General features: G+C 41.9%; 1 protein-coding gene across 1 annotated transcript in view; it reads left to right on the top strand.

Moving 5' to 3' along the window:
• The first annotated feature begins 4274 nt into the window (after window positions 1-4274).
• The window catches only part of crim1 (cysteine rich transmembrane BMP regulator 1 (chordin-like)), a 90693-nt gene continuing 70724 nt past the window's right edge, over window positions 4275-24243 (top strand). The window contains exons 1-2 of the mRNA XM_030357131.1: window positions 4275-5999; window positions 21478-21651. Of these exons, the coding sequence (XP_030212991.1) occupies window positions 5657-5999; window positions 21478-21651 (517 nt within the window). The 5' untranslated portion in view covers window positions 4275-5656. The remainder of the gene's footprint in view (window positions 6000-21477; window positions 21652-24243) is intronic.

Below are 24243 nucleotides of genomic sequence, written 5' to 3'. Positions count from 1 at the left end.
CAACACGTAGAAGATGTGTTAATTAATGCATTCATTTTTGCATTAGAAATCCCTTACGCAGTATGTGAGTGTGTGCTTGTTTCAGGGAGCTGTGGATTGTGTTGGCTATATTTCAGGTAGACGCAAGGCTAATGCTGCTGTGCACAACTGTTAGAAACTGTAAATCAAGTGTGTATTCAGACACACTTGATTTACAGCTGCTGCAGTTAAGATTTGAGAGTTATTGAGTGAGAGAAAGCAGAAGAGGGCAAGACTTTGAAACCTCCCTTGTTTTTCCAACATTGAGAACTGTTGCATTTCATGCACCTGTGATTCACAGGCAAGGAGGATTCCCTGAATTCCCATAAGACATGCCCTGATTGGTATGAAATAAGCTGCGAGCGGTCTAAAAATCAAAATGATCTCATACAGAGGCGGACTCAGTCAAAATATATTCTCACATTTCTAGAAAATAACCATTAAATGATAGCTCTTAAATCTTACCTACAACACCTTCAAACTCTGAAGCCTTTCTTATCAATATTATGCACAGGTTGCTGTATCAAATCAGCACACCATCTCATACATGTCTTTTTTGAATGTGAACAGGACTATAGAAAAACTATTTATATTATGTAGTACACAGTGCTACATAACAACCACGTTCGTCACGGCTACAAATCTTGAGAAAATGGAGTGGAGTGGCAATATATGACAGTAACCAAAATAGCAATTGGCTAGAACATTAGTTCCATAAATATCTAAGCTGAACAATTAAGCCAGCCCTAATGTGAAGTCAGTTTGTACATAAGTGTTTTTATGGAGATTACTGTTTTTGAGTTTTCATCTTGGAAAATGGCGTGTGATATTTACTTGGTTAGGACTGTTAAACAGTTCTAAAAATAATCGTTATTATCATCGGCCTAGAGAGAGAGAGAGAGAGAGAGAGAGAGAGAGAGAGAGAGAGAGAGAGAGAGAGAGAGAGAGAGAGAGAGAGAGAGAGAGAGAGAGAGAGAGAGAGAGAGAGAGAGAGAGAGGGGAGAATGTGAGAAAAAGAGAGGGAGAGAAAAAAAGAAAGCGAGAGAGAGAATGCCTGCTGGTGTTATTTTAATAATTGATTTGTTTCTATTTCATGCGAGTCATGGATGTTTTGATGTTAAGGCCTGCCAACTCAACAGACCCAATCACTCTGTCCACAGACAGAGGGCACACACAGGCAGCACACTGCTCTCTGTTGTTGTAATTGCGTGCGTTCAGAAGAACAAAAGACTTACATTCTAAGCAGTTGCCTTTTTTTTAAGAATTGAGCAAAATGAAAACAGCCAGAAGACGAAGAAAGAATAAAATCTACCTGGGTAATGTTCCTAACAGTGCTCAGTGATCTTGAGGCTTTTTTTCACTCTGAATGAGTTCCACAGACCTGCAGGGTCAAAGGATTTGCAAGTCCTGACTTAAATTGAAATTCTATTTTAACCAACGCACCAGAAAAAGGTTTATTTATTTATGAGTCCGATATCGGCATGAAAACGAAAAAAGAAAGAAACCAAAGACATTGACATTGACAGAAATGGAAAAAGGGAAATGAATAGAAAGAGGGTCAAAACAGGAGCAATAGTGGGGGTGAGAATGAGAAAGAGGGGGCGGGGGGGGGGGGGGAGAGTGAGGGAGATAAATAGCAGCGTTTTAATAGAATTACCTAAAACAGCATGCTGACGCTGCCCTAGGGTGAAATACGTGTTTATGGGTGCTGGTGTGAGAGAGGGAGAGAGAGAGAGAGAGAGAGAGAGAGAGAGAGAGAGTGTGTGTGTGTGTGGGTGGGTCGTGTGTGCGTGTGCGTATGTGTGTCGGTCTGTGTGTGCGTGTGCGTGTGTGTGCGTGTGTTTCTGCGTCAGAGAGAGAAAGCTTGGTAGCAAGACGTTTACCGGTGCGTAGCGTTCCCCCTCACCCTTCTCTCCCCCCGGCTTGATGATTAATGGGCCGCTTAAAATTGTGTGCACATGTACGCACACACTCACACACATGCACACACGCATGCACGTACACACACACACGCACGCACACATACACAAATCGCAACACTCGCATACACACAGCAAATCACACATACACACACTCCTCCCTATTCATTTCTCAAGTCTTTCTCTAAAACACACACACACACACACACACACACACACACACACACACACACACACACACACACACACACACACACACACACACACACACACCATCTCCCTATTCATTTCCTACTCTCTCTCTCTCTCTCTCTCTCTCTCTCTCTCTCTCTCTCTCTCTCTCTCTCTCTCTCTCTCTCTCTCTCTCTCTCTCTCTGACAGTCACAGACTCCTGCTCCTTATTCATTTCACACTACTGCTCTATGTCTCTTTATCTTTATCAAACACATGCATAGACGTTGCTTGTTGGTTTTTGGATTGTTACAAATCCCTCTATGCTTTTCAATTTGAACAATTCCATTCATCACATTATGTGCTGAATTGAATAAGGTGTGTGTGTGTACTGTATATATATTTATGCATATGTTATGGTTGTTACCGAAAAGGTAATTAGTCATTAAAATGTATTTTTTTGAATGGGCACACATGCAAGATATGACATTCTAACATATTTTTTCGAATATTTTGCCAAAGCATAAAAGTTTGACAATACATTACAAATATTTATTTCTGAAGGCTCAGTGGAACTAATGATAATACACACAACCCAAACTTATCGTGTAAAGGCTGTGTTTGTTTATATGGGCGTTCATGTAACCGACAAAACCTATCCATGCCATTAATTATGGATTTAATTAATATTGTTTTGATGGAGGAATACTTTTGAGGTGACAATAATTGTTTACTCCTATTCCTTGTTTAAATTAGTAGTTTTTGGCTTCCCAGGTTTCATATTGCTTATTTGTTCCCTGCAAACAGTTTATTCATTAGGTGACCTGGGAATATGGACAGACAGTTGAGCATTATGCAAATGAGATTACGGTCACTGTTCTTCTCACTGGGGTCCCCTTGTGCTGTCCTTCCTGGGGCTAGGGCCCAATAGTATTTACTTGTTTTTGTTATTTCTGCATTTTAAATTGTTTCTTATTTGAATAAAAGCTGTTAAATTAGAAAGCGGCATACAATTTTCTCATTGGGAAATTATTTGAAGAAAAGGGGTTATTTCATTGAGAATACATGTTGCTTCGTTTTTTTCAATTGCATTTTAATTAGACCCTTGTAACAAACTTTTGTTTTCAAAAAATTAAAATATGAATGCCAATAAATATTATTATAAAGTCAAGGCTCCACACTATCACCAACCCTTTTATCCAACAGCCACGACAAGACACACGAGGGCATGTCCCTGTGGAGGACAATAACATTCATCTTGAGGTGTTAGGGCCCAGATATAATACAACATGGAAAATGGTGGTTAGCAGCTATGTTCTGTCTGATTTATCGGACCAGTGACTCAAAGTTTTCCTCCAAACTTTTGTATATTTTGCGGCTGGACTTGAGGTACCTGTTTCATAAATCAAAAAGAACATTGGCTGCTAACCGCGGCTCCCTTTGTATCGTATAACCCTGTGCAGCCATCAGTGAAGCGGCCCTTCCTGGTCCCCCGCTCCGTTCCCCATTTAATGTTATCCTTACTGTAGTGACTCTAAGTACATTTTAGCACCTGTGCCCCCTTCCCGAATCCAGTCACCCAGAAGCTGTGGGAATCACTGCTGTGGTCCCGTGCTCAGTGGCACATTGAATGAGTGGCACGCACGCACGCAGACACACACACACACACAGACACACACTCACAGACACACACACACACAGACACACACGTCCGCAAGCATGCACCTATGTACCGTAGGACTTAAAATTAGTTGAATTTGTGGTAACACTAGATTTAAAGAAAGATCATGTATGTACACACACGTACGCACACACCTATCTAACTTAGGACTTAAAAGTTGTTGAGCTTTGATAACACTAGATTTAGGAAGGATCATAATTTATAACACACACACACACACACACACGGCAAGGATAGAGGTAGAGAAAGAGGCATTGCAGAAAATGTGACTTTAAGAAGAGCATGGATGTCGTCCATAACGGTTTCAATGTGTGTCTTCCTCAATCTCTCAATCCCTGTCAGTATGCCTCTCTCGCTCTCTTTCGCTCCCTCTCCCAACATTCCACACCTGCGCCCTCAGCCGCATTCCGCCGCTGTCCAATGGGAACGAAGGGTCTTCTCGGTGGTGGGCGTGGTCCCGTTATGAGGTCACGGCTCGTGCTCGGTGGCTGTGTAGCCGAGAGCGGGCAGTGCGCGCTGGGGCTGTTACGGTAAACACGCAGGAAGGAAAGTCCATGAACAGGAAACGTTTTGCGGAAGAAAAAAAAGTGACATTCGTTAAGGATATTGAAAAGCAAGACGCAGCAAAACCTTAAAACGTTGGCGTTCCACCAGAGTTTCTAGACGTCCACTGGCGGGAAGAGTGTTTTTTTTGTGTTCGGTAATTGCGTATGAATGCGGGGTTTCTGCTTGTCGTTGGAACAAATCAGTGGACTTGGAAGGCAGACCAACATTCCACCCGCTCTTGCTGCTGGCTGCTGCTGCTGCTGCTGCTGCGTGAGTCGGGAGGAGGGTTGAGCCTCGCGGACAAGTAACGTTCCACCGGGGAGGAAAGTTTCCGTTGTGTGCGTTCTGCACAAACCCCCACGGAGAGGACGGGAGAGACCGCGGTGCGTTCTGCACAACACTCCCCCCTTCACCCCTACGGAGAGGACGGGAGAGACCCAAGGGACAGAGGACGTTCAGTTCGGATAGTTGAAAACACGAGTTATTCGAGTCGTGTCTGAGACTTTTTTTGTCGCGGTAAGGTTCTGATTGAACAACAAGCGTTGTCTGTCAGTTTGCCAAACATTCATTTGGACTGTTAAGATCTTAAATATGCCAGTTGTCAAGTGAACATTTTTGGTGATGTCTCACAGGAGTTGAACTGATCAGTCTCGTTAGTATACTACGTTATAACTGTCTAATATAGTTGTGTTGGAAAAAGTCTGTTGTTGTTTTTTTTGGCCATCACGCATGTGGTTTACAGACTCATATCCAACTCTATACGCTAACGTCACACCTCGACCAGACTTCAATCTTAAGTCTATTTCAGCCTATTTCATAGAATCGCTTACTTTTGTGCTGAGAATGAGTATTATACAATAACCATCATTCCAGATTGTTGAGGTTACTTGTACTATTCGATCGGCGCTACTACTCGACAACAGGACTGAAACTGTTGTATGCTCTACGAGGACTTCCTCGACTATTGAAGTGACTGGAACTATAAAGCATCCCTTTTGCGTTCTTCTTACGCAATAACAGAGCAAAACTTGAACGGTTTACGGTGAATAATAAAACGGAAGTTTCCTCATCAAGGCCCCGAACTGCTTCCACCGGGCCTTCAACCTGGGATACGGAGTCAAGACACAGACTATTGTTCAAACAGAACTGGTGAGATGTGGGTCTCCACTGGGAACAACCGTTCGACCCATACTGGGTCTGCACCCAAAGTTTGAAAACCGTTTTTGTGCTTTACTTTTGGATGGTACTGAATTTGTTGATCATCGTTTTGGATCATAGTAGATCTAGTTTCTCACGCTTGATTTGAAGTTTGCCAATCATCATGCCGTGGTCTGCTACCCTCATGTCGGTCTTACCATCTCGGACGACCTACTTTGCGCCTCTTTTTGTAGTTTGCTGGTTCATTTTTGCTTCGACCGTCACACAGGCTTTACTGTGTCTGCCGTGCGATCAGTCAAAGTGCGAGGAGTTGCCGGTTGGCGCTTGCAAGGGCTCGGTGGTGCCGGGGATTTGCGGCTGCTGCCGCGTTTGCGCCAGGCAACGAAACGAATCGTGCGGGGGCGTGTTTGGACTGCACGGTACCTGTGATCGTGGGCTCAGATGCGTGATACGACCACCAGAGAACGGAGACGGGATCACTCAACATGAAGTTGGCGTATGTGAAGGTGAGTGAAGATGATTTGCAACGGAAGCGCTCACCCCATGGACATCTCACTCAGTCAGTCAGTAGCGTGAGTCACTCAGTCAATCAGACACACACACACACACACACACACACACACACACACACACACACACACACACACACACACACACACACACACACACACACACAGCTGTTATACTTGTATGTTTGCTCACTCTCTTTTTTGGCAAGAATATTGTTACATAATATCCTTGAGTCTGACATAAATGAATAACGATAGACTGCATTGTCCTGAAAACTATTATCCTTCAAATAACTCCAACAATATCCCGAATTGGAAGTCACGCCACTTACTTGCTTATTGGGAATGAAAAAAAGGATTGGTTGAAGGGGTACAGGAATATTTATTATTAATTAAATGCAGCACTCATCGTCCATACAAGTGTATTAAGAGTATTAATTTGTGACCCAGTCCAAATGGTGCTATTTCTTGCTTCCCATAAAGGGTCATGTTAAGATAAGATGTTTAATGTCTGAACAGATAGCCATATTAGAGTTTGTACAAAATGTATACCTACCTAATGTAGTAATTCTGTCAGATTAGAATTGAAACTTGTATACATCAACTAAACAGAAAATATAACTTGTCGGTCTACAACAACCCTCCAAGAAGATACAATGCTAGAGTGTTGGTGATCAAATATATTTACGGCTTTTGCATCCTTTGCCATATTGGTCATTGGCCTAGGTACTTCACTTTGAGTTACATTCACATTTTGTGATATACATATTCATGGGTATCTCTGAAATCTAGACAATGAATACTGTCTTTACCACATTCAGTATCATGTTTCCTTAGCGCTTACTGCTATTCCGTTGATTAAATGACATTGACATCTTCTCATTTCAAATGCTTGGTTCAATACAAACATAAGTCTGCATTTCTTGATGTAGGTTATTGAGAAAGTGCCAAAGCATCTTGGCAGACCTGTGTTATGTGCCATGCACGACTACTGCACATGCTATAGTATAGGCCTGCCAAAAAACAGACTAAACTCCCCCAGGGGATTATAGTACTTGGCATTTACATGGGTTTTTCAATATTTGGCCTATTGTTTCCATCATCATTTTCATTCAATGACTATATTACCACAGCATACTTCCTTTGTCCTTCCTCCTGAGAAGTGGTTTGATTATGAGTGAGAGCAGTTCATTACAAATAAGACAGACACCATTGTATCCAACCAGCCTCTTGATCATGTGGCTCCATATACTGTTTAACGACCATGTCTTTGACACTCTTGAACAAATTCTTCAAAAAGACAAGGGGATTGTCACGTCATCTAGGTTAGACCAGGAGGAGAGATTGAAACAATGATATTGAAGCATGAAAATTCAGAAGAATTTCTTCATGGTTATCTCCTTTCAAATCGTGACATTAATTGCACAGATGGTCATGCAGAACATTAAGTTTGTTTCTGCTTTTTTAAGTACAATGCAGTGCAGTGATATGGAGCCTATTAAGATGCATTAAACATTGCCATTAAAATGTGTTGTTGCTATTTTACAGACATGTACAGTGACTTGCACACAATCCCACATTGAACATTCAAGATGATTAAGTGGTACGGTTTTTCCTCACCTAGGTTTCCATTCTTGGACACGTGAATTATTGAAGCTATACCCACTTTTTACTCCTCCTCTTGCTTATGCTACTGTACTTCTTTTTCTGCCTAATTCAGGAGCTAGTCATACAGGCGAGTCAATCAAACATCACAATCGTAAGTGGGTAAAAGAAAGAAAACAGAACGCCCCTTTTCAAATTAACAGCTTAGCAGGTGATTTGCGTTACAGTCGATGTCGGAGGGAGGCCAACTCAATACATGTGACCGTTGGGTTTAATAAGCCTGTCAGGAAGCAAAACTGAGATGGATGAAAACCTATGGATTTCACAGAACCAGGCTTTCTTCCCTGGGGTTTCTTGCGCAACCCATGTAGAAAATTTCAATATCACTTCCCACTCTGACCTTGATAGCCATTATACCAGATCATCGAGTCCAGGCCTCCTATTCTTTTTTTTCATTTCTCCTTTACATTTTTTTTTTTTTGCACTATGCATGTCATGCATTCTTTTCTAACGCAGCATTGTCTGGTGCCATATAGACCGTTTGATGCGTCTATAATTTTCAATATACATTTTCTGATGGCTTTGAAGTGTAACGTCTCATGAATATTCGTGATGCCAGGCGTTACTGCATAATTCATTCGCTGCCTGTGAACTGAGGTCAGGGGCAGCCGTGACAGGGCCGTCTTGCTACCCGCTTGCCTTTTCCGTGCGCCTGTCAACCTACAGTGATCTTTGATTGGCCCAGAGAATATCTATTATTGCTGTCCATCTGTTCTAGGAATGCACAGAGACTAGCATCAGGTATAGGTCCAGTCGCAGAAGGAAGGAGATCCTTTTGTATTCCAGTATTTAAATAAATACAAAAATCATAATGGCGGGGATTTTGACAAATGGACATTTCAGAGAGCAAATTTGGACCAATTACAATTTTTTTATTGTAGGGTCCGGTTCTGTGCATGCAGATACTTGTCACCCTGTCACTGCATGAAATGACTTTTCCCTGCCAATTTCATTTGTACTGACAGCGTCATTACAGAATACCAGCATTAACCCTGAGCAGCCCCAGCCTGACCACCCCTACTCCGCAAACGCAGCAGGTTGAAGTAATTGGTTGGACCGAGATTCGTCCCCCCCCACCCCACGCGCGTGCGTGAGTGTGCACGTGTGCTCATAGCCCCCAATTGGAAGCTGAATATGTTTTCCTTTACCTTAAATAGGGCTTTATAGCTTTCTGTGCCTGTAACCTGCTTTAATAAATTCAGGACGATGCCTGTCATATGTTACGAATAATAAATGAAGAAAGAAAGGAGTACTGACGATTATTTGTAGTTTTACTTTTCAAAGTTTCTGTTGCAGTAGATATGCTTTCTCAATAAAACCCTTTGTGTAACTGACTGCAGCTCCTAATGTTTGAAGAACTAACTTATTTCTTCAAAAGACGATTAAACTGGAATTTTTGAAAATGATTGAAAGATGGAACCGCATCTTGAATATGCAACTTGCCAAATAGAAATGCAACAGGCTTGTCAGTAGAGACGGCAGCTAAAATGCAGGGGTTTGACCGACTCACCTGCCATCCATAGTTCCATTATCGCTTTAGGTTGAGGAGGGCCAAGTGGTTGACGGCCTTCCAATGGAGTGTGCAAGAAATGTTGTCTATTTACTGTAATGGGTTTCAGGTAGCATTATATATATATCTAGCTAGAAGGTCAGGCGATATTTATATCTTGTTACGTGACTTGTGATTTTATTCTTGCTTGTAACGCTGTTGCTATATGGCAGTTCTTCTGTCACAACATCTTCTAGGGAATGAGGCTTGATTTCGTTGGTGTGTACCGAGGCGTTATGAGAGCATCTCATTGTGAGTCCCTAATCAGAAAATCTTAATCCCATGCTCACCTGTTACAGAGATGCCTCTGAAAGTGATTGAGTTTGTTTACCGAAAGAATTCCCTGTAGGTATTTTCTATTTGCCGTCTAATACCCGACTGACTCCACATGGAATACTGTTTTACATGGAGTTATCGTTTGAGCTTGGAATTGGTTACAGTGACCATTTGCATTAAAAATTTCTATGTTTAATTAATAAAATGTAATGTCACCTTGGTTTACCTTGTGTTCATTAACAGGAGTAGTATTTTCATTTTGATTACTATTTGTCATGGAAGTTAAGGTTCTGAATAAGTTAAGTTAAGTTATCCTTTATTGATCCCTTTTTAGGGGGAAATTCTTCTCTGCTTTTGACCCATCCGGGGAGCCGGTGAACACACACAGAGGTCCACACACACGGGGCACACACATGGGGGCACGCCGGCACTCCCGGAGCAGTGGGCTGCCCGGGGAGCAGGTAGGGGGGGGGGTTCGGGTGCCTTGCTGAAGGGCACCTCATCCGTGGAGGCTCGGGACTCGAACTGGCCACCCTCCGGTAACCAGTCCGACTCCTTAACCAGTATGCCACGGATGATGAATTCACTCCTAATGGACATAATGCCAGGCTTACTAGAAGGCATCGTCAATAGAGTCTGCGCATATTTATTGTCGATGCGTATGTGGCTATGTGCCCCCATTGGGAGTCTTCAAACCGCCCATTCACCTCATCCCAATGTGCATTATTGGATAGAGGTCTGGTGTCGTTGCGGGCAGTTGCAGTTACAATGGAGTCACTGTCAGGCTTGGGGAAGTAAGCTTTAAATTAGCCTTTTATTTTATTTGCTATCTATTGTGTTCTTTATCAGTTGGGTATTCAAAAATCACTTTTACTTTTTATTGACCATTTTAAGCAGACAATTTTTAATAAAATAGTTCTCAACCTGGTTAATATGTTAATTAATACCATGAGTTGGAGAATAATGAGGAAATGTTGATAAGATATCAGATAATACTAGATTAAATGTGTTTGTCGAAGTGTATCTACATAACTGATAAGGCCAATTTTCAATTTCGGGTTAGTTGCACACTTGCCAACCTTGAGCCCTCAAAGTTAGCAATTTTTTCCGAAACCACCAGGGGTCCCTTTCCTCGATTTTTGAGACTTGTAAAATGGTTACTGTGTATCATAAAGAAGCCGATAGCAAATCTGTTAGATTTTTTTTTTATTACCAAATATATATTTTAAATATCCACAAAAAGCCATTTACATACAGTAGCTTTTTTCTTTATGTGTTTCATTATGATGAAATAGTTACTTCAAATTTTACTATAACAGACAATCCTATAAACCATACAAATACGTATTTTCTCCGAATTCAGGAGAACTGCCGAAGAATTCAGTCTCCTGGTAACTATTGGGAGAAGACAGTGACTCTCCGGGGAAAATCATGATGGTTCGCAAGTATGGAACAGAGTGTAATGACCTTTCAAGGTGAAGTCTCTCCCCAAGTGCCATTAGATAGGACAAACAAGATTTTCTTGCAGTCATGTTGAATTTCACAAGTTTTGATGCATTATCTTTCTCATCAGGTTGGGCCATTCTGGGGTACCCAGGTTTGTTGCATGAAGTACACATTCTGACAAGCAGCAACTTAAACTTGTCTACTCCGAATGACTTGACTTGTTTCAACGACATGTCATTCAAATAAGATGATTGCTCATCTGGTATCCTGTCCAACGCAGCCTCATTACTCCCCGATTTGAATCGGATATTATATCATCCCTCACCTCCCCACTGTGATAGCCGGTGTCAGATGAGCGTTCTGGTTGAAAGATAGCCGCAGTGCATCGCCTAGTTGGGCGCCGCACATTGGTAATGGATGGGGTGGTGTGTTAGTGTATCACACACACACACACACACACACACACACACACACACACACACACACACACACACACACACACACACACACACACACACACACACACACACACACTCTATTTAAAGCAATATTGAGTGCCCTGAAAAGTGCTGGAAGGATTTTTTTTTTATTATTATAATTAAACTTGAATATCCTAAGAACTGTTTCCATAAAACAATGAATTCCATGAAAGAAAAAGGAAACCGTAATTGGCTATGACATCCACATGAAGGCAGTGACTTCTTTAGAAAACTGCTATCTAATTATAAGAAACTCAGACAAATTACTGAGAAATACAGAAGACGCAATGACCCATGGATGCACAATTTGCTAGATATCTTAGCCCAAGGAGCAGCACTGACAATCCGAGGGCTCAGGCTAATGACAGTACAGACAGGTCAAAGGTCAGTGGTACAAGAAGAGGGGCAAAGGCGCAAGCTGTAGAACACACGCAAAATAAACCTCATTCCGTTTCACCATTACAGATGATCTGTGTTGTTGTTGAAAGACTGCACAGCCTTCCACATATAGCATCTAAAACCAATAAGTGATTTCTGCCATCTCAAACCCTTGCAGAGAGTACATAACATGTGGCAGTGGAATTCTGACAGCATAGGGCAAGGCTTTTCAGCATCTGAGTAATGTGGAGATAAGGCACATTCCTCACTCATGCAGTCAGGGGATGCCCAAGTAATCTTCAGAGTTATGTCCACAAGAGAAATACCCGAGAAATCTTCAAGGGTATGAGTGTCAAGGAAATTTGAACAAAAAATAACAGTCAAAGCATGTATATGCAATGGATTGCACACTTCATTACACAATGTATAATTATGAGGTAAAACTAGTAAATTATTATTGTTGCTCAAATGTCGTCAATGTCTCTCAAGGTCAATATTGGAGGTTACACCTGAGAAATGCCTGTGATTGTGACATTCCAGAAAGTGTTAACGAAGCCTCGGGACCACACCAGAAACGACATTTACGCTGTTGTTATCCCAGCTTCACTACTGTATTTGTACAGAAAGTCCTGCAGCTATTGCAACGGCGATGACTAAGGATCGGCCACAGGTAGAGAATACAAAAAAGGAGAGAATGTGGCAGTTTTACTGTCCAAATTTAGACCAGCCTTGCACTGCATCTTGGAACGTGTCTGATGCTAGGTGGAATGTACTCCAGTGGGCGGAGGGGTAAATTGTTACCTTGTTGGGTTATGCTTTGGATACATTTTTCAGTAGATCTGGAGACAAGGGTAAGAATGCAAAATTAGACACACACTTACTGCTTACTTAACTTAACGCAAGGTTCAACTTGTTGTGGGTAAGGGCCAGGGTCAATCATAATAGGCTGCTTGGAAAATTCAGATTCTCCACTGGGTGCAGCCAAAGAAGGTATGACCAATAAGATTTCATAGAAAATTAATTGGAAAACCAAATGCTTGACAGGAGGACACATAATGGCCAGGTCACCCTTTCAGCGGAGAGATTTTTTAATCTTAATGGTTTTCCACCTGGATAAATGAAGGACTAATAATACAAATAATAGAGCATATTCATGAAGACTTTGATAAGAATTGATTTCACATTGTGATACATCTGCTGAACACATTTTCTGTAATTGGAGCCCGGGATCACTGGGCATTTTGGGCACACATCAGACCAACCAAGCCATGGTTGATCAGGCCACAACTTGTTCAGGTGACGCGTGCTGCCAGTTATACACAGATATGATCTCCTCATGCACAGCCATATTGGGCAGCGTTCAAGTGTGCTCAAAACCCTGTAAACCCTGTTGTTTAGTTGTAGCCTACAGCCAACCTTAACGGGCATTCACCAGTCCTACCAACACAGTAAAGAATAAGGTCATTATAATTGATTAAAGGCCAATGCACATTCAATGATTTGCATATAATTAGAATCTAAATGGAGGCACAAGACTTTTGAATTGTTTGTTTATCCATACACATTTCTGATCTGGGGCCGTATTCACAAAGCATTTTATCTTACCGCTAGGAGTGCTCCTAACTCGCGCTAAAACATTTTACGTAGGAGTTTTTTCTTAAAAGTTATTCACAAAGCCGCTGAGACCTACTCTTACAAGGATAAATCACAAAGAGTGAACTAAGAGTGACGCGCCGTTGCTATGGATTACGTCAATTCTCGTGCACGAGTTTAGATGATTGGTTGTTCAGACGAGCCCACTGAATCACCGAAAAACAAGGAAATAGCCTAGGCTAGAAATGAATTCCTATTAAGTAGTTATAGTGCAGTTAGCAGAATACACGCATGATGGCAATTTTGTGCAGACCACGATAATGACGTTGTAGCCTGCACGTTCAAGAGAGAGAGAAAGCAAACAATAAAAATAGGTAAAATCTAAAAGAAAATAAATGTTACGAACTACCCAAGTGTTGACTGATTTGTGCCAAGGTGTTTACCTAAAATGTGTTTTCAAAGTGATCCCTAAATGCCTGTCCACTCGGTTCCACACGGCCAAATTCCTTGTAATGTTGATCGCTATCATCATCATCATCATCATCATCATCATCATCATCATCATCGTCTGGCTGTGGAATGTTCCTCCGCTGGCAGAGGTTGTGTAGAATGGCACATACAGTGAATACTGTGCTTGCCCTCTCTGGGGTGAGGCGTATTTCGCCGTGGAGGACATGAAACCGACGTTTCATCTGCCCAATTCCTCTCTCCACAACATTTCGTGTATGTTTGTGTGCTCGCAAAGAGCCAATACGATGTGTTTTACGCATAGGACTAAGCGTAATCTGCGTAATCACTTACATGTTACACTTTAACTGTGCTCCCGGTTGTGGATTGAGGTAGGGTGTCTAGAGCCACGTCTTGCATGGATAGTCACTGTCACCCAGCAAGTGACACCCAACTGGTACATCTCAAAAAGCTGCCTCAGACCGCTCACCATTAAAATGCGCGAATCATGGGTAGCTGAAGATCCAGGCAACTTTGCAACAACATCCAGTAGGCTTTGTTAAAATTTGCATCAAAAACAACCTGCGTGTTGATGGAATGCACTTTCTTCCTATTGACGAACACGTCCTCGTCTTTTGATGGCGCAATTATTTTTATTTTTTGTAAGTTATATATATTTTTTCATAACTTATATTTTTTATAACATTTTATTTCGGGACTAATCGGATTATTCCTGTTAGTCGGGGATGTTATTGCATCGCGCATTAACTCCACAATAAGTTGAATACCCTAACATTTCGTCTCGCAGGCATTTTAAGATTCTTTGTGAATAGGTCTCGAGTTAGGAGTCCTCTTGAGGACTTTTAAGCTCTCCTAGACTTAGGTGCTACTTTTAGTCCTAAAATACTTTGTGAATTGCTCTTGAAAAAAGTTAGGAGTCCTAAATTTAAGAGTGACACGCCCATTATTTTTAGGAGTTACTCCTAAATTCGCCAGTTAGGACCTACTTTTAGCCCTAAGATCCTTTGTGAATACGGCCCCTAGTGTATGTAGTGCAATTGGCGTGAGAAACTTGTACCAAATGTCAACGGCTTACCTCAGTAAGCCGTTGACATATTACGTCTTGCACCCATTTTAAGATGTAATATCGGCAGATGTTATCCGTCAATCTTAAATTTCGAAACAAGCTTGTGGTAAGACTATTATTTTATTGTGAGTTAGTCCTAAAATACTTTGTGAATTGCTCTTGAAAAAAGTTAGGAGTCCTAAATTTAAGAGTGACACGCCCATTATTTTTAGGAGTTACTCCTAAATTCGCCAGTTAGGACCTACTTTTAGCCCTAAGATCCTTTGTGAATACGGCCCCTGGTGTATGTAGTGCAATTGGCGTGAGAAACTTGTACCAAATGTCAACGGCTTACCTCAGTAAGCCGTTGACATATTACGTCTTGCACCCATTTTAAGATGTAATATCGGCAGATGTTATCCGTCAATCTTAAATTTCGAAACAAGCTTGTGGTAAGACTATTATTTTATTGTGAGTTGTCTATTCCTCAATATCTGTTCCTGCAGACCATACATTGCTAATCCTAGACAGTCCAATGTTTTGTACTGTCTGCCAGTGCTTGATATCTAATAAAAACATCACGTTATTATCCCATTTTCAAAGACATTATCAGTGGCCGCACGGCGCTACACAATAGCAGTGTGGGCGTCAATACCGCCGGCGTCTGCTTCTCAAGTGAAGTGGTTTACATGTTCATAGAAACCGTACCCTACCCATTGTGATGTCCGAGATAGGCTACATTACACACTTGTTGACCTATCAAAAAACGATCACTGCTGAACAAAACAGACCATTGTGTGCACTGTTCCACCTAGTTCATTCACATTTAGATGCTGGACCGTGCGACCATCCCAAAATAGTTTTGAGTAATATTTTTATAATGATGTTGTTATGGTCATGCTAAACCTTTTTGGAAAAAATAGAGGCAAAGTTGCCGAGCATTATGAAATCATTTCAGAAATACTGCTGCGAATGTACAAGAGAATTTCCTCCTTTTCTTCTTTATATCTTTGCACCTTTTTTAACCCGTATTCCTACTTTCATATAATTGAGCTGTCCTTAATCTCGAGGAAGTGAACAGTGAAACATGGGGATTCAATACAAAGGCAAAGTGCCTTGTATTATTTCCCGGCACGTCTGCATATTACCAGTTAAATAATGTATTATTTTTAACCACAGAGAATTGTTCAAGATCAGATGATTTATTTAGGTTTCCATTTATTTATCAATGTCAGCCATTTCATTTATTCATCAGGCAAAGGGTTCCTCGAAGAATGCAGAGGAGGGGTTGTACACCGGCGCGGATGCACCCAAGCCTCCTTCATTGCTCCCGTTATCGTCGGGCGGAAGTTCAAGCGCCAATGTGCTCGTCCCTAGAGTAGTTTTCCCGCTTCACTGGCTGACTTGCATCTCATGGTTTGATACATGCATGCCTTGCTCATGAGAGAGAAAGGTAGAGGATATTATTAGAGTAGGAAATGTGAGTGAATATGAATATATATATACAGATCTGCATTAGTACAAGTAGGGAGGCTGGCGTTCATTCTAATTAAGTGCTCATGGACTAGTGCACTCAAATTCAACGCAGCTTCTAAATTGATGGATATATCACTTGATGATTATTGCTCAGTTCCTGTTAGTTAGTCAACACTAACCCTTGTTTAAATGGATATCTTAGGTAACATCACAACGCTATTAGTAAATGAGGAATAGACAATTAGTTGACTGTTGAATTAATTGAAAAGAAAATGATCTCTGAACTCTAAAGGAATAATATACATTTTCTTATTGCTTTACTGAGCCCTCTCGTTTTTTTTGCAATTTTAACGGTCGGCAAAATGTTTTTTATTCAACACATTTAAATTACATTGCATTTTAAAATGCATACATTTTTGCCTAAATACTCGACCATTTTTAGGCAAATAGTTCAACTGATGAAACTTGGTAGTAAGCTGATATAGCAGGACAGGCCCGTGTGAATAGAACACCATGGAGCAATCAATGACACGACTTGAAAGCAAGTGTTCATAAGAGGATTTGCGAAAGTGAAAAAAAGCTTTCAGTGCAAATCCTTTATTTGCTCTTCTGTATTACTGTGTACACAGATAAACCCTAACAATGTACCAAGAATCATGTGGTGGACACGCCAGTGTCTTAGTATGCTAGATTGTGTGTGTGTGTGTGAGTAATGGCGATGGTGGTTTAAAACAGCACTCCGACACTGACCTTGTCCTGATAGACAGAGGTCAGAGAGCGCCGTTTGTTACAGAGGCAGGCTTCCCATATCACTTGTACATGGACCATGTATGAAACACCAAGCTGAAAAATAACCAGCCTCTAGCTACATGCATACGCAATCTAGGCTATAGGTGTAGGATCATAGCTCTTCTAAGTTGGCAGTCTGGGACTTGTACAGCAGCTAGCTGTTACGGAGCTTACCCAAGAGCAGATCTAAACAGCTGGCAAGGTATTGCTTAATCCCAGAAACCATGGGCAGCCTAACAGTGGGGAAAAGACAGCATATCCTGTACCCCTGAAGTCCCTGTATGTCTGTAAATCTCTGCATATTTTGAATTCCAATGGAAAACGTGTGTGTGTGTGTGTGTGTGTGTGTGTGTGTGTGTGTGTGTGTGTGTGTGTGTGTGTGTGTGTGTGTGTGTGTGTGTGTGTGTGTGTGTGTGTGTGTGTGTGTGTGTGTGTGTGCCTGCCTTCTGATGTACCTGCCAAGCCTGTGTAATTTCATAGTTGCCAGCAATCAGTTCTGTTTTTACACTCGATTCGCTGATGCCCTGAGGACCGAGTCACCATTGGCTGGATTAGGTCAGCGGGGGAGGGGCAACATTTGCATAACTAGCATATAATTGCCAGAGGGCAAGAGTTCCTGTGCACATGCTGTGTTTGCGTGTGCATTCGAAGAGTAATTAGTGCACGTAATCATCTCTTCCAATGTGGTTGAGATATGTCTGTAAACAAGTGCTGCCATGGAAACATAAAGGGATTCAGCAAATATAAAATTATATATTCTGATTAGTCCATTGGATGCCACTGAGAAGGCATCACTAAAGGTCCAACCTATACATTTTCTATGTTAGATTTAGATAGGGAATGTGGTTGACGTGGGATTCTGGCCCGATAGATGGAAGGCAAATGCAAAAATAAGAATAAAGCATAGAAACTTCCATCACAAATCCCTACTGAGTTTAAATTATTTGGATGGTGCCTTGCCTTCTATGTGAAAGTTGGAAATCTTGTTTGAAAGAGGGTCCTCCTCATATGAGGTTAGTTGGTTTTCAACTGCTGCTTGGAAGCAGAAAGGTAATATCCGCAGAAAAGCCATGGAAAAACATCACATATTTTTAAGTTTAAGATTATACGGTTGTGTCATTTTAAGATTTCCGGTAACGTTTCATCATTCATTAAGCCACAGCATGCAGAGGGGGGTTACAAAGTTTATATTTATAACTATATATTCTGTTTGATTTGGTGTTTGGGAGCTCTAGGGTGGAAGGGCTCAGAGAGATTAAAGAACTAACTTCTTGGTTGCAAAAAAACCATACAATTTCGGTGAAAAGTTCATTGAGTCACATAATGGCACTCACTGAAGATCAGACAACAGTAAAATCGATCTCGGGGGATAGAATCATATCTGATGAAGTGCAAGCTATCACAACTGACATCACCTGATTTGATCGTCCCGTGATTCGCCCCCAAACTGAAACCACAATTGTGTCTGATGATGTCCATGCAGGGATGGTAGTTTGCCTTTTGATGTAGTAACTCTTTTAAAGCAGAAATCCAGCATCAATCCGTTCGTTAGGCAGACCATCACTGGCTAGCACAGGGATGTGTAAAGGTGAACTTATAAATGCTCTGTACCTAAGCCCACTAAGATCGCATTGTTATTGGAGACAGAACGCAGAATAAACTCTAAGCCAAAGCGTCCTGCAGCTCCACACACTCAAAGTTAATTTGGCTCTCAGTGATCCGGGATACAGGGTTGGTGTTCTTTTTTGTAATTCTCCCTCCAAGGGATGAGTTGTTTGTACAGAGATGTGATAAAATGCTGACTCCATAGACTATGATCAAAGACAAACAAAAAAACATTTCTTGATTATCTTCTCCTTCTGTTGTCACCGAATAATGGAATTAGTTTTTAATTCAAGATTGTTTTCATTCTTTAAGCATTTGAACTTTTGCTCACGAACGCAAATCCGGAACTGAAGGGCATGACATGATCCGTGCTTCTGATGGAGATTGTTTGACGCACGCACGCACGCACGCACGAACGCACGCACGCACGCACGGACGCACGCACGCACGCACGCACGCACACACACACACAACCCCACAACCCCTCCCCACACAAACACGCCAACAACCCCACACACACAACCACATCCACACCCACACAGGGCTCTCAAAGGGATCTCATTTGGAGGAGGTGAAAGTGCAACAAGTCAGTTGACGTAGCCAGTATGATTACTGTCCCCCATCTGCAGCCGCCTTCCCCTGCTATTACAATCTGAAATGGATCTCAACATTTTCATAAACGGCTTTCGTACCCCAGGGGTTCTTTTTCTGCTGCGAACATCGAATTGTAAACGTGCAACAGTTTGGTTTCAGAATAAGATGTCTCTTCTTTTTTTTTTTTTTTTTACTCAAGGTTTATTTATTTATAAGCACAGCGCCAGCCAAGTGTCTTTACATTGTGGGCATCTAATAAGCAAGTCGCACATGTTTTTAAGGACATTTCTGTTGTATTATAATCTCAAGATCTCCTTCACTTGAATTTTCGACTTAAGGTACCAGATTTATGCCATCTACAATCTTTATACGGCCCTATCTTGACAGTTTGTGTGCGATTCCCAGCCACAGATAGATTATTATAACAAAGCTTTATCTCTCACTCTTGGCTCCTATTACATTCCACTGCCAGGTGGGGGTGGGGGCGGGGGGGGGGGACACAATACATTGAATTAATATTTTCTGAGTGAATATATCTAGCAAACATGTATGCTAATATGACAAATATAATACTAAGGATGTTAATGATAAATCATTTACCCTTTTAATTGCCGTTAAGAAGTAAAAATAAATTATTCACTGACAGTTTTGGTTTGGTTTGTTCTGTCTTGTTAGTTTAGAAATGGCAGTAATTGCGGCCCATTTGACATTGTTTTGTTTGGCTGTGCCCAGGACAGGCGGTCAAGAGCAGCCATTTCGAGTGAGAGGCTTGTGGTCTTCAAGAATCAGTGTTTCAAAAAACGAATGTGGCTGTGGAATTTGTTTGAATAAAACTTATGCCGAAAGAAGACATCCGTTTTGTATGTTATTAATCATTGAGGATTATTTGATTATTGATTGTTAGCATGTTCTACTATTGGTTCAGGAAAACACAGGACATTTTTAACCCTTTTTATTAAGGGAACACGGTATAAATCACTCTTGGGATGAAAGGTGCGTACCAAGTTGAGGCAACTCCCCTTAATCAGATGGGCATGTGGTCCTAAAAATATGTCTGCTATATCGTCAGGCCCAAGACCAAAGGACATGATACATATTTATGATCTGAACCACAAATTATGCAAATTACCTTGAGGTTGGAAACTAATGTGTGTGTGTGTGTGGGGGGGGGGGAGGGGAGGTGGGAGGACAAGAGGAAGAGAGAGTCTGCAGGTGGAACATTTAGAAGAAGTCAGAATGCGGCCACTTTTTCTTTCAGGTGGGGGTAGGGGATTGCAAGTTGGCCTGTGCATGTGTGCATGCTGAAGCATTTGACATGCACACTCTAGGGAAAGGCCTTGAAATAGGTAAACACATTTCTGCTCTGCTGCTACCCTGATGACAAGAGACACACACACACACACACACACACACACACACACACACACACACACACACACACACACACACTCATAGACGCATACACACACACACACGCACACACACACACACTCATAGACGCATACACACACACACACAAATGTCAGAAAGGAACATCCACGTTGCCTGAAAGCTTGAGAAGAGATAGCGGGGTCAGCTGTCTGTCCAAAACTTTTTCAACCTGAACCGAAGAGGCTAACCTGACACGCAGAGTCTGAGAGCTGTCACTTTACTCAACCCCATAACCTTTACACTGACACAAATATCTGTTTTTGTTGTTGCTCAGGGCCTTCAATGCCTCTTCATTTCAGTATTTGCTTTTCGGCTTGTTGAATTCATGAAGCGTAGCCCAAAATGCAAATATATAGCTCAGCGTGGGGCCAGGTAAAGTGCATTGAACTACAGACTGCGCCTAGCTCAGACTTCACACACATAACGCCTTTGATAAAGAAGAACGCTTGTAGGTGTGAAACACAAGAGGAGTAAAATAATAATTCAATTGGCATGAAACTAGTGGGGCAGGCTGCAACCATGCAATTTGTTACATTGGACGACCAGCCACTAATCAAACTGAAGTGTTATTTCTATTTCGGGGGCGTTGAAAGAATATTGAGGGGTTCGGAGGGGGGGGAAAGGTGCAACCACCCCTCTGGCAAGCTCCCTAATTGGTGTATTCTGTTCTCCTATTGGCAGATGAAGACTGGGAGGAGGGCCAACTGCTTGGATTTGAGCCCTGCAGCGAGAACCTGATAACCGGCTGCAACATCCAAGATGGCCGGTGCGTCTGCCATGCCTTGCGCACGTGCGCCAACCCGTTCCAGTTCCCCTCGCTGGACAGCTGCAAGACAGCCCTGCGACAAATAGAAGGTGTGCCTCCTTTTTTTCCTTTCTACTTTATCTCCTGGCCCGTCCGTCTGAACCTAGCTCCTCTGACTGGTGCCATTGTTTACAGTGAGGAGTTACAGCTTCAGAAGCCGCCATCTTTCTTACCGCCAGGGTCACGGCCACTCTTTGCAGTTGTCAACATTGTTTAACACCGTCTGCGGGCCTTCCCCACTTCCTGCCTGACTGTTTTAGTGTTCACTGTTGATGTGTGATCCCTCGCCCAGAAACTTACTGCAGACTGCACTCTCCCTTTTCCTGTGATGATTCCCGTCTCCGTTGTATTTCCCTTCATGTCTCGCCGTCCCACTGGTTTTTAAGCAGAGCGCACATCCCACCATTTTTTTCAAAGACCTTGTTTAAAACCAAAAAAACAAAAACACTGCAACATCAGCTTTAGATTTGCATAAAATAGACCTCCATTAAACTATCCAACACAAATGTATTACAATGCTGCCACGCACCTGTGCACATGAATGGGCACATTAAATGCAGAGAGTGAGAGAGACTGAAAGCCCAAATCACAAATGAACAAGTCTTACACAATTACTCCTTTTCCAATCACCCATGCACCCAGCAAGGCAGGCCATCTCACAGACACCGGTCTGGACAACACACGGTCGATTTTGGTGAGATAAGCAGCAACCATTTCTATCTGGCTGCAGCCCCTGACAACATTGAGATGTGCAGATATTCTTTAGCTTTAGCTCATCCGAAAACGTAGACACGTCCAAATGACGTCGACACTTCCGAAAGACGTCAAGACAGTTATTTAAGTTATATGTTACAGAAACTGAGGCGAATTGTTTGGTTTGGCTGGTTAGATAGTTGCACCACGACTACAGTGAGTGTCTTAACCCTGTGACACAGGAGGAGTAGACTAAACTCTCAGATACAAGGACCCCTAGAATGCTGTAGATGACGGAGGCATGCGGCAGAAAATGCTTGACTATTCCATTATCGTACTACTATTGGTGTGCTGCGTACACAACTGGTGGACGTCACAGCCGGTCTCCATACACTCCGTCTGGGATTGATGATCCACTTCTAGTTTCATTTAAACTTGATTCATAGTAAATCTCCACTGTTTTTGAAAGATTGTTTTTTGCTTCTTTAGCGGGAACGGATGTATGTTTGTGGCTGTAAGACACCAATATACAGTGTGTGTGTGTGTGTGTGTGTGTGTGTGTGTGTGTGTGTGTGTGTGTGTGTGTGTGTGTGTGTGTGTGTGTGTGTGTGTGTGTGTGTGTGTGAGTGTGTTCTAAAGTGAAGTTACTTTACCTTCGTTCCTATACGCTTGTTTTTCCCGTTGCTGTTCTAATGGCGGTGGGTGGATGGGAATGTGAATGTTGGCCTCATTATGTTTTTCAGTGTTTCAGCACATGGTGGAGCTTAGAAATCTGTAAGACGACATGAAGCCAAAAATTGTAATGCAAGCATAGCAAATTCCATTCCCAGGAAAAATAGTCTTTAGTGTCTGCATGTCTAACTGGACCTATGAGTTAAAAAGCTAGCATGTAACTCCATCTTGGAAGTTGTATAGACTTAATTTGTATGGAATAATAACACGTAAACATTGATTATTTACCTACATATTTCATTGATAGTAACATCTCAAAACTAAGTCAGGACATTTCACCTGGCACAGATTGATATTTGACATATTTGTTTGGGCATTTAGCAGATGCTTTTATCCAAAGCGACTTACAACATGCACATATTCCCAAACCGAGGGTGGCGTCAACCATATGAAAGGCGACACTCAGCAATGAGGAGCCGGGGGTTGAACTAGCAACCCTACGGTTACAAGGCAACCCGCTCTACCTCATGAGATAAGTTTCTCAAAAAAAGGACAGCCAAATGGTTTTCCAAACAAGGTACAACCTGTTTAAATAATACCCTCCTCTTAATGATGCTTATGTTGGGGTATTAAGATTCCTCAGGCTTTAATCCAAGGATTGGCAGTGAATCAGTGCTAGTTCTAGGCCGACATGCCACAGAAAGGATTGTTGTGGTTTTAACAAAGACAATTCAATAAAGGCTGTGTAAATAAACTTGTTCAAGTACATAACCAAACAGCAGCAGAAGGAAGATACAAAGTAGGAGTCCTGAACCATTAGGACGTGTAATGTTCACAGAGAAACAGTAGAAAATATTTCAGTTCAACATAGGCATATGGATACATTTAACGCAATGTCTTACATTCAAATCGAGATACGGTTTGTAGAGATGTATGCTGAGTTCAAGCTCAAATACATAGTCTCAAGTGTTGAGAGTGTTTAGAGTTGTTAGCAAGTGTAATTGTTGTGTACTGTGCCTCATAATCATTAAAAGATTATGCCGTGTGTGTGTGTGTGTGTGTGTGTGTGTGTGTGTGTGTGTGTGTGTGTGTGTGTGTGTGTGTGTGTGTGTGTGCGTGTGCGTGTGTATGCGCCTGCTCAGGGCTTACAATGTAATAATAGTGTTTGTCTTTGCATGATTGTGTGAGTATGCATATGTGTAAACATTTGTTCAAATGTTCGTGTATGTGTTAGTCATTTGAGTGTGTGTGAGGGTGTGTATGTGTCCGGCCACACA

Source organism: Gadus morhua, chromosome 5 (genome assembly GCF_902167405.1).
Source record: "Gadus morhua chromosome 5, gadMor3.0, whole genome shotgun sequence".
Taxonomy (NCBI): Eukaryota; Metazoa; Chordata; class Actinopteri; order Gadiformes; family Gadidae; genus Gadus; species Gadus morhua.
The sequence above is the reverse complement of the archived record's forward strand: the minus strand, read 5'-3'. Positions and strand labels throughout refer to the sequence as shown.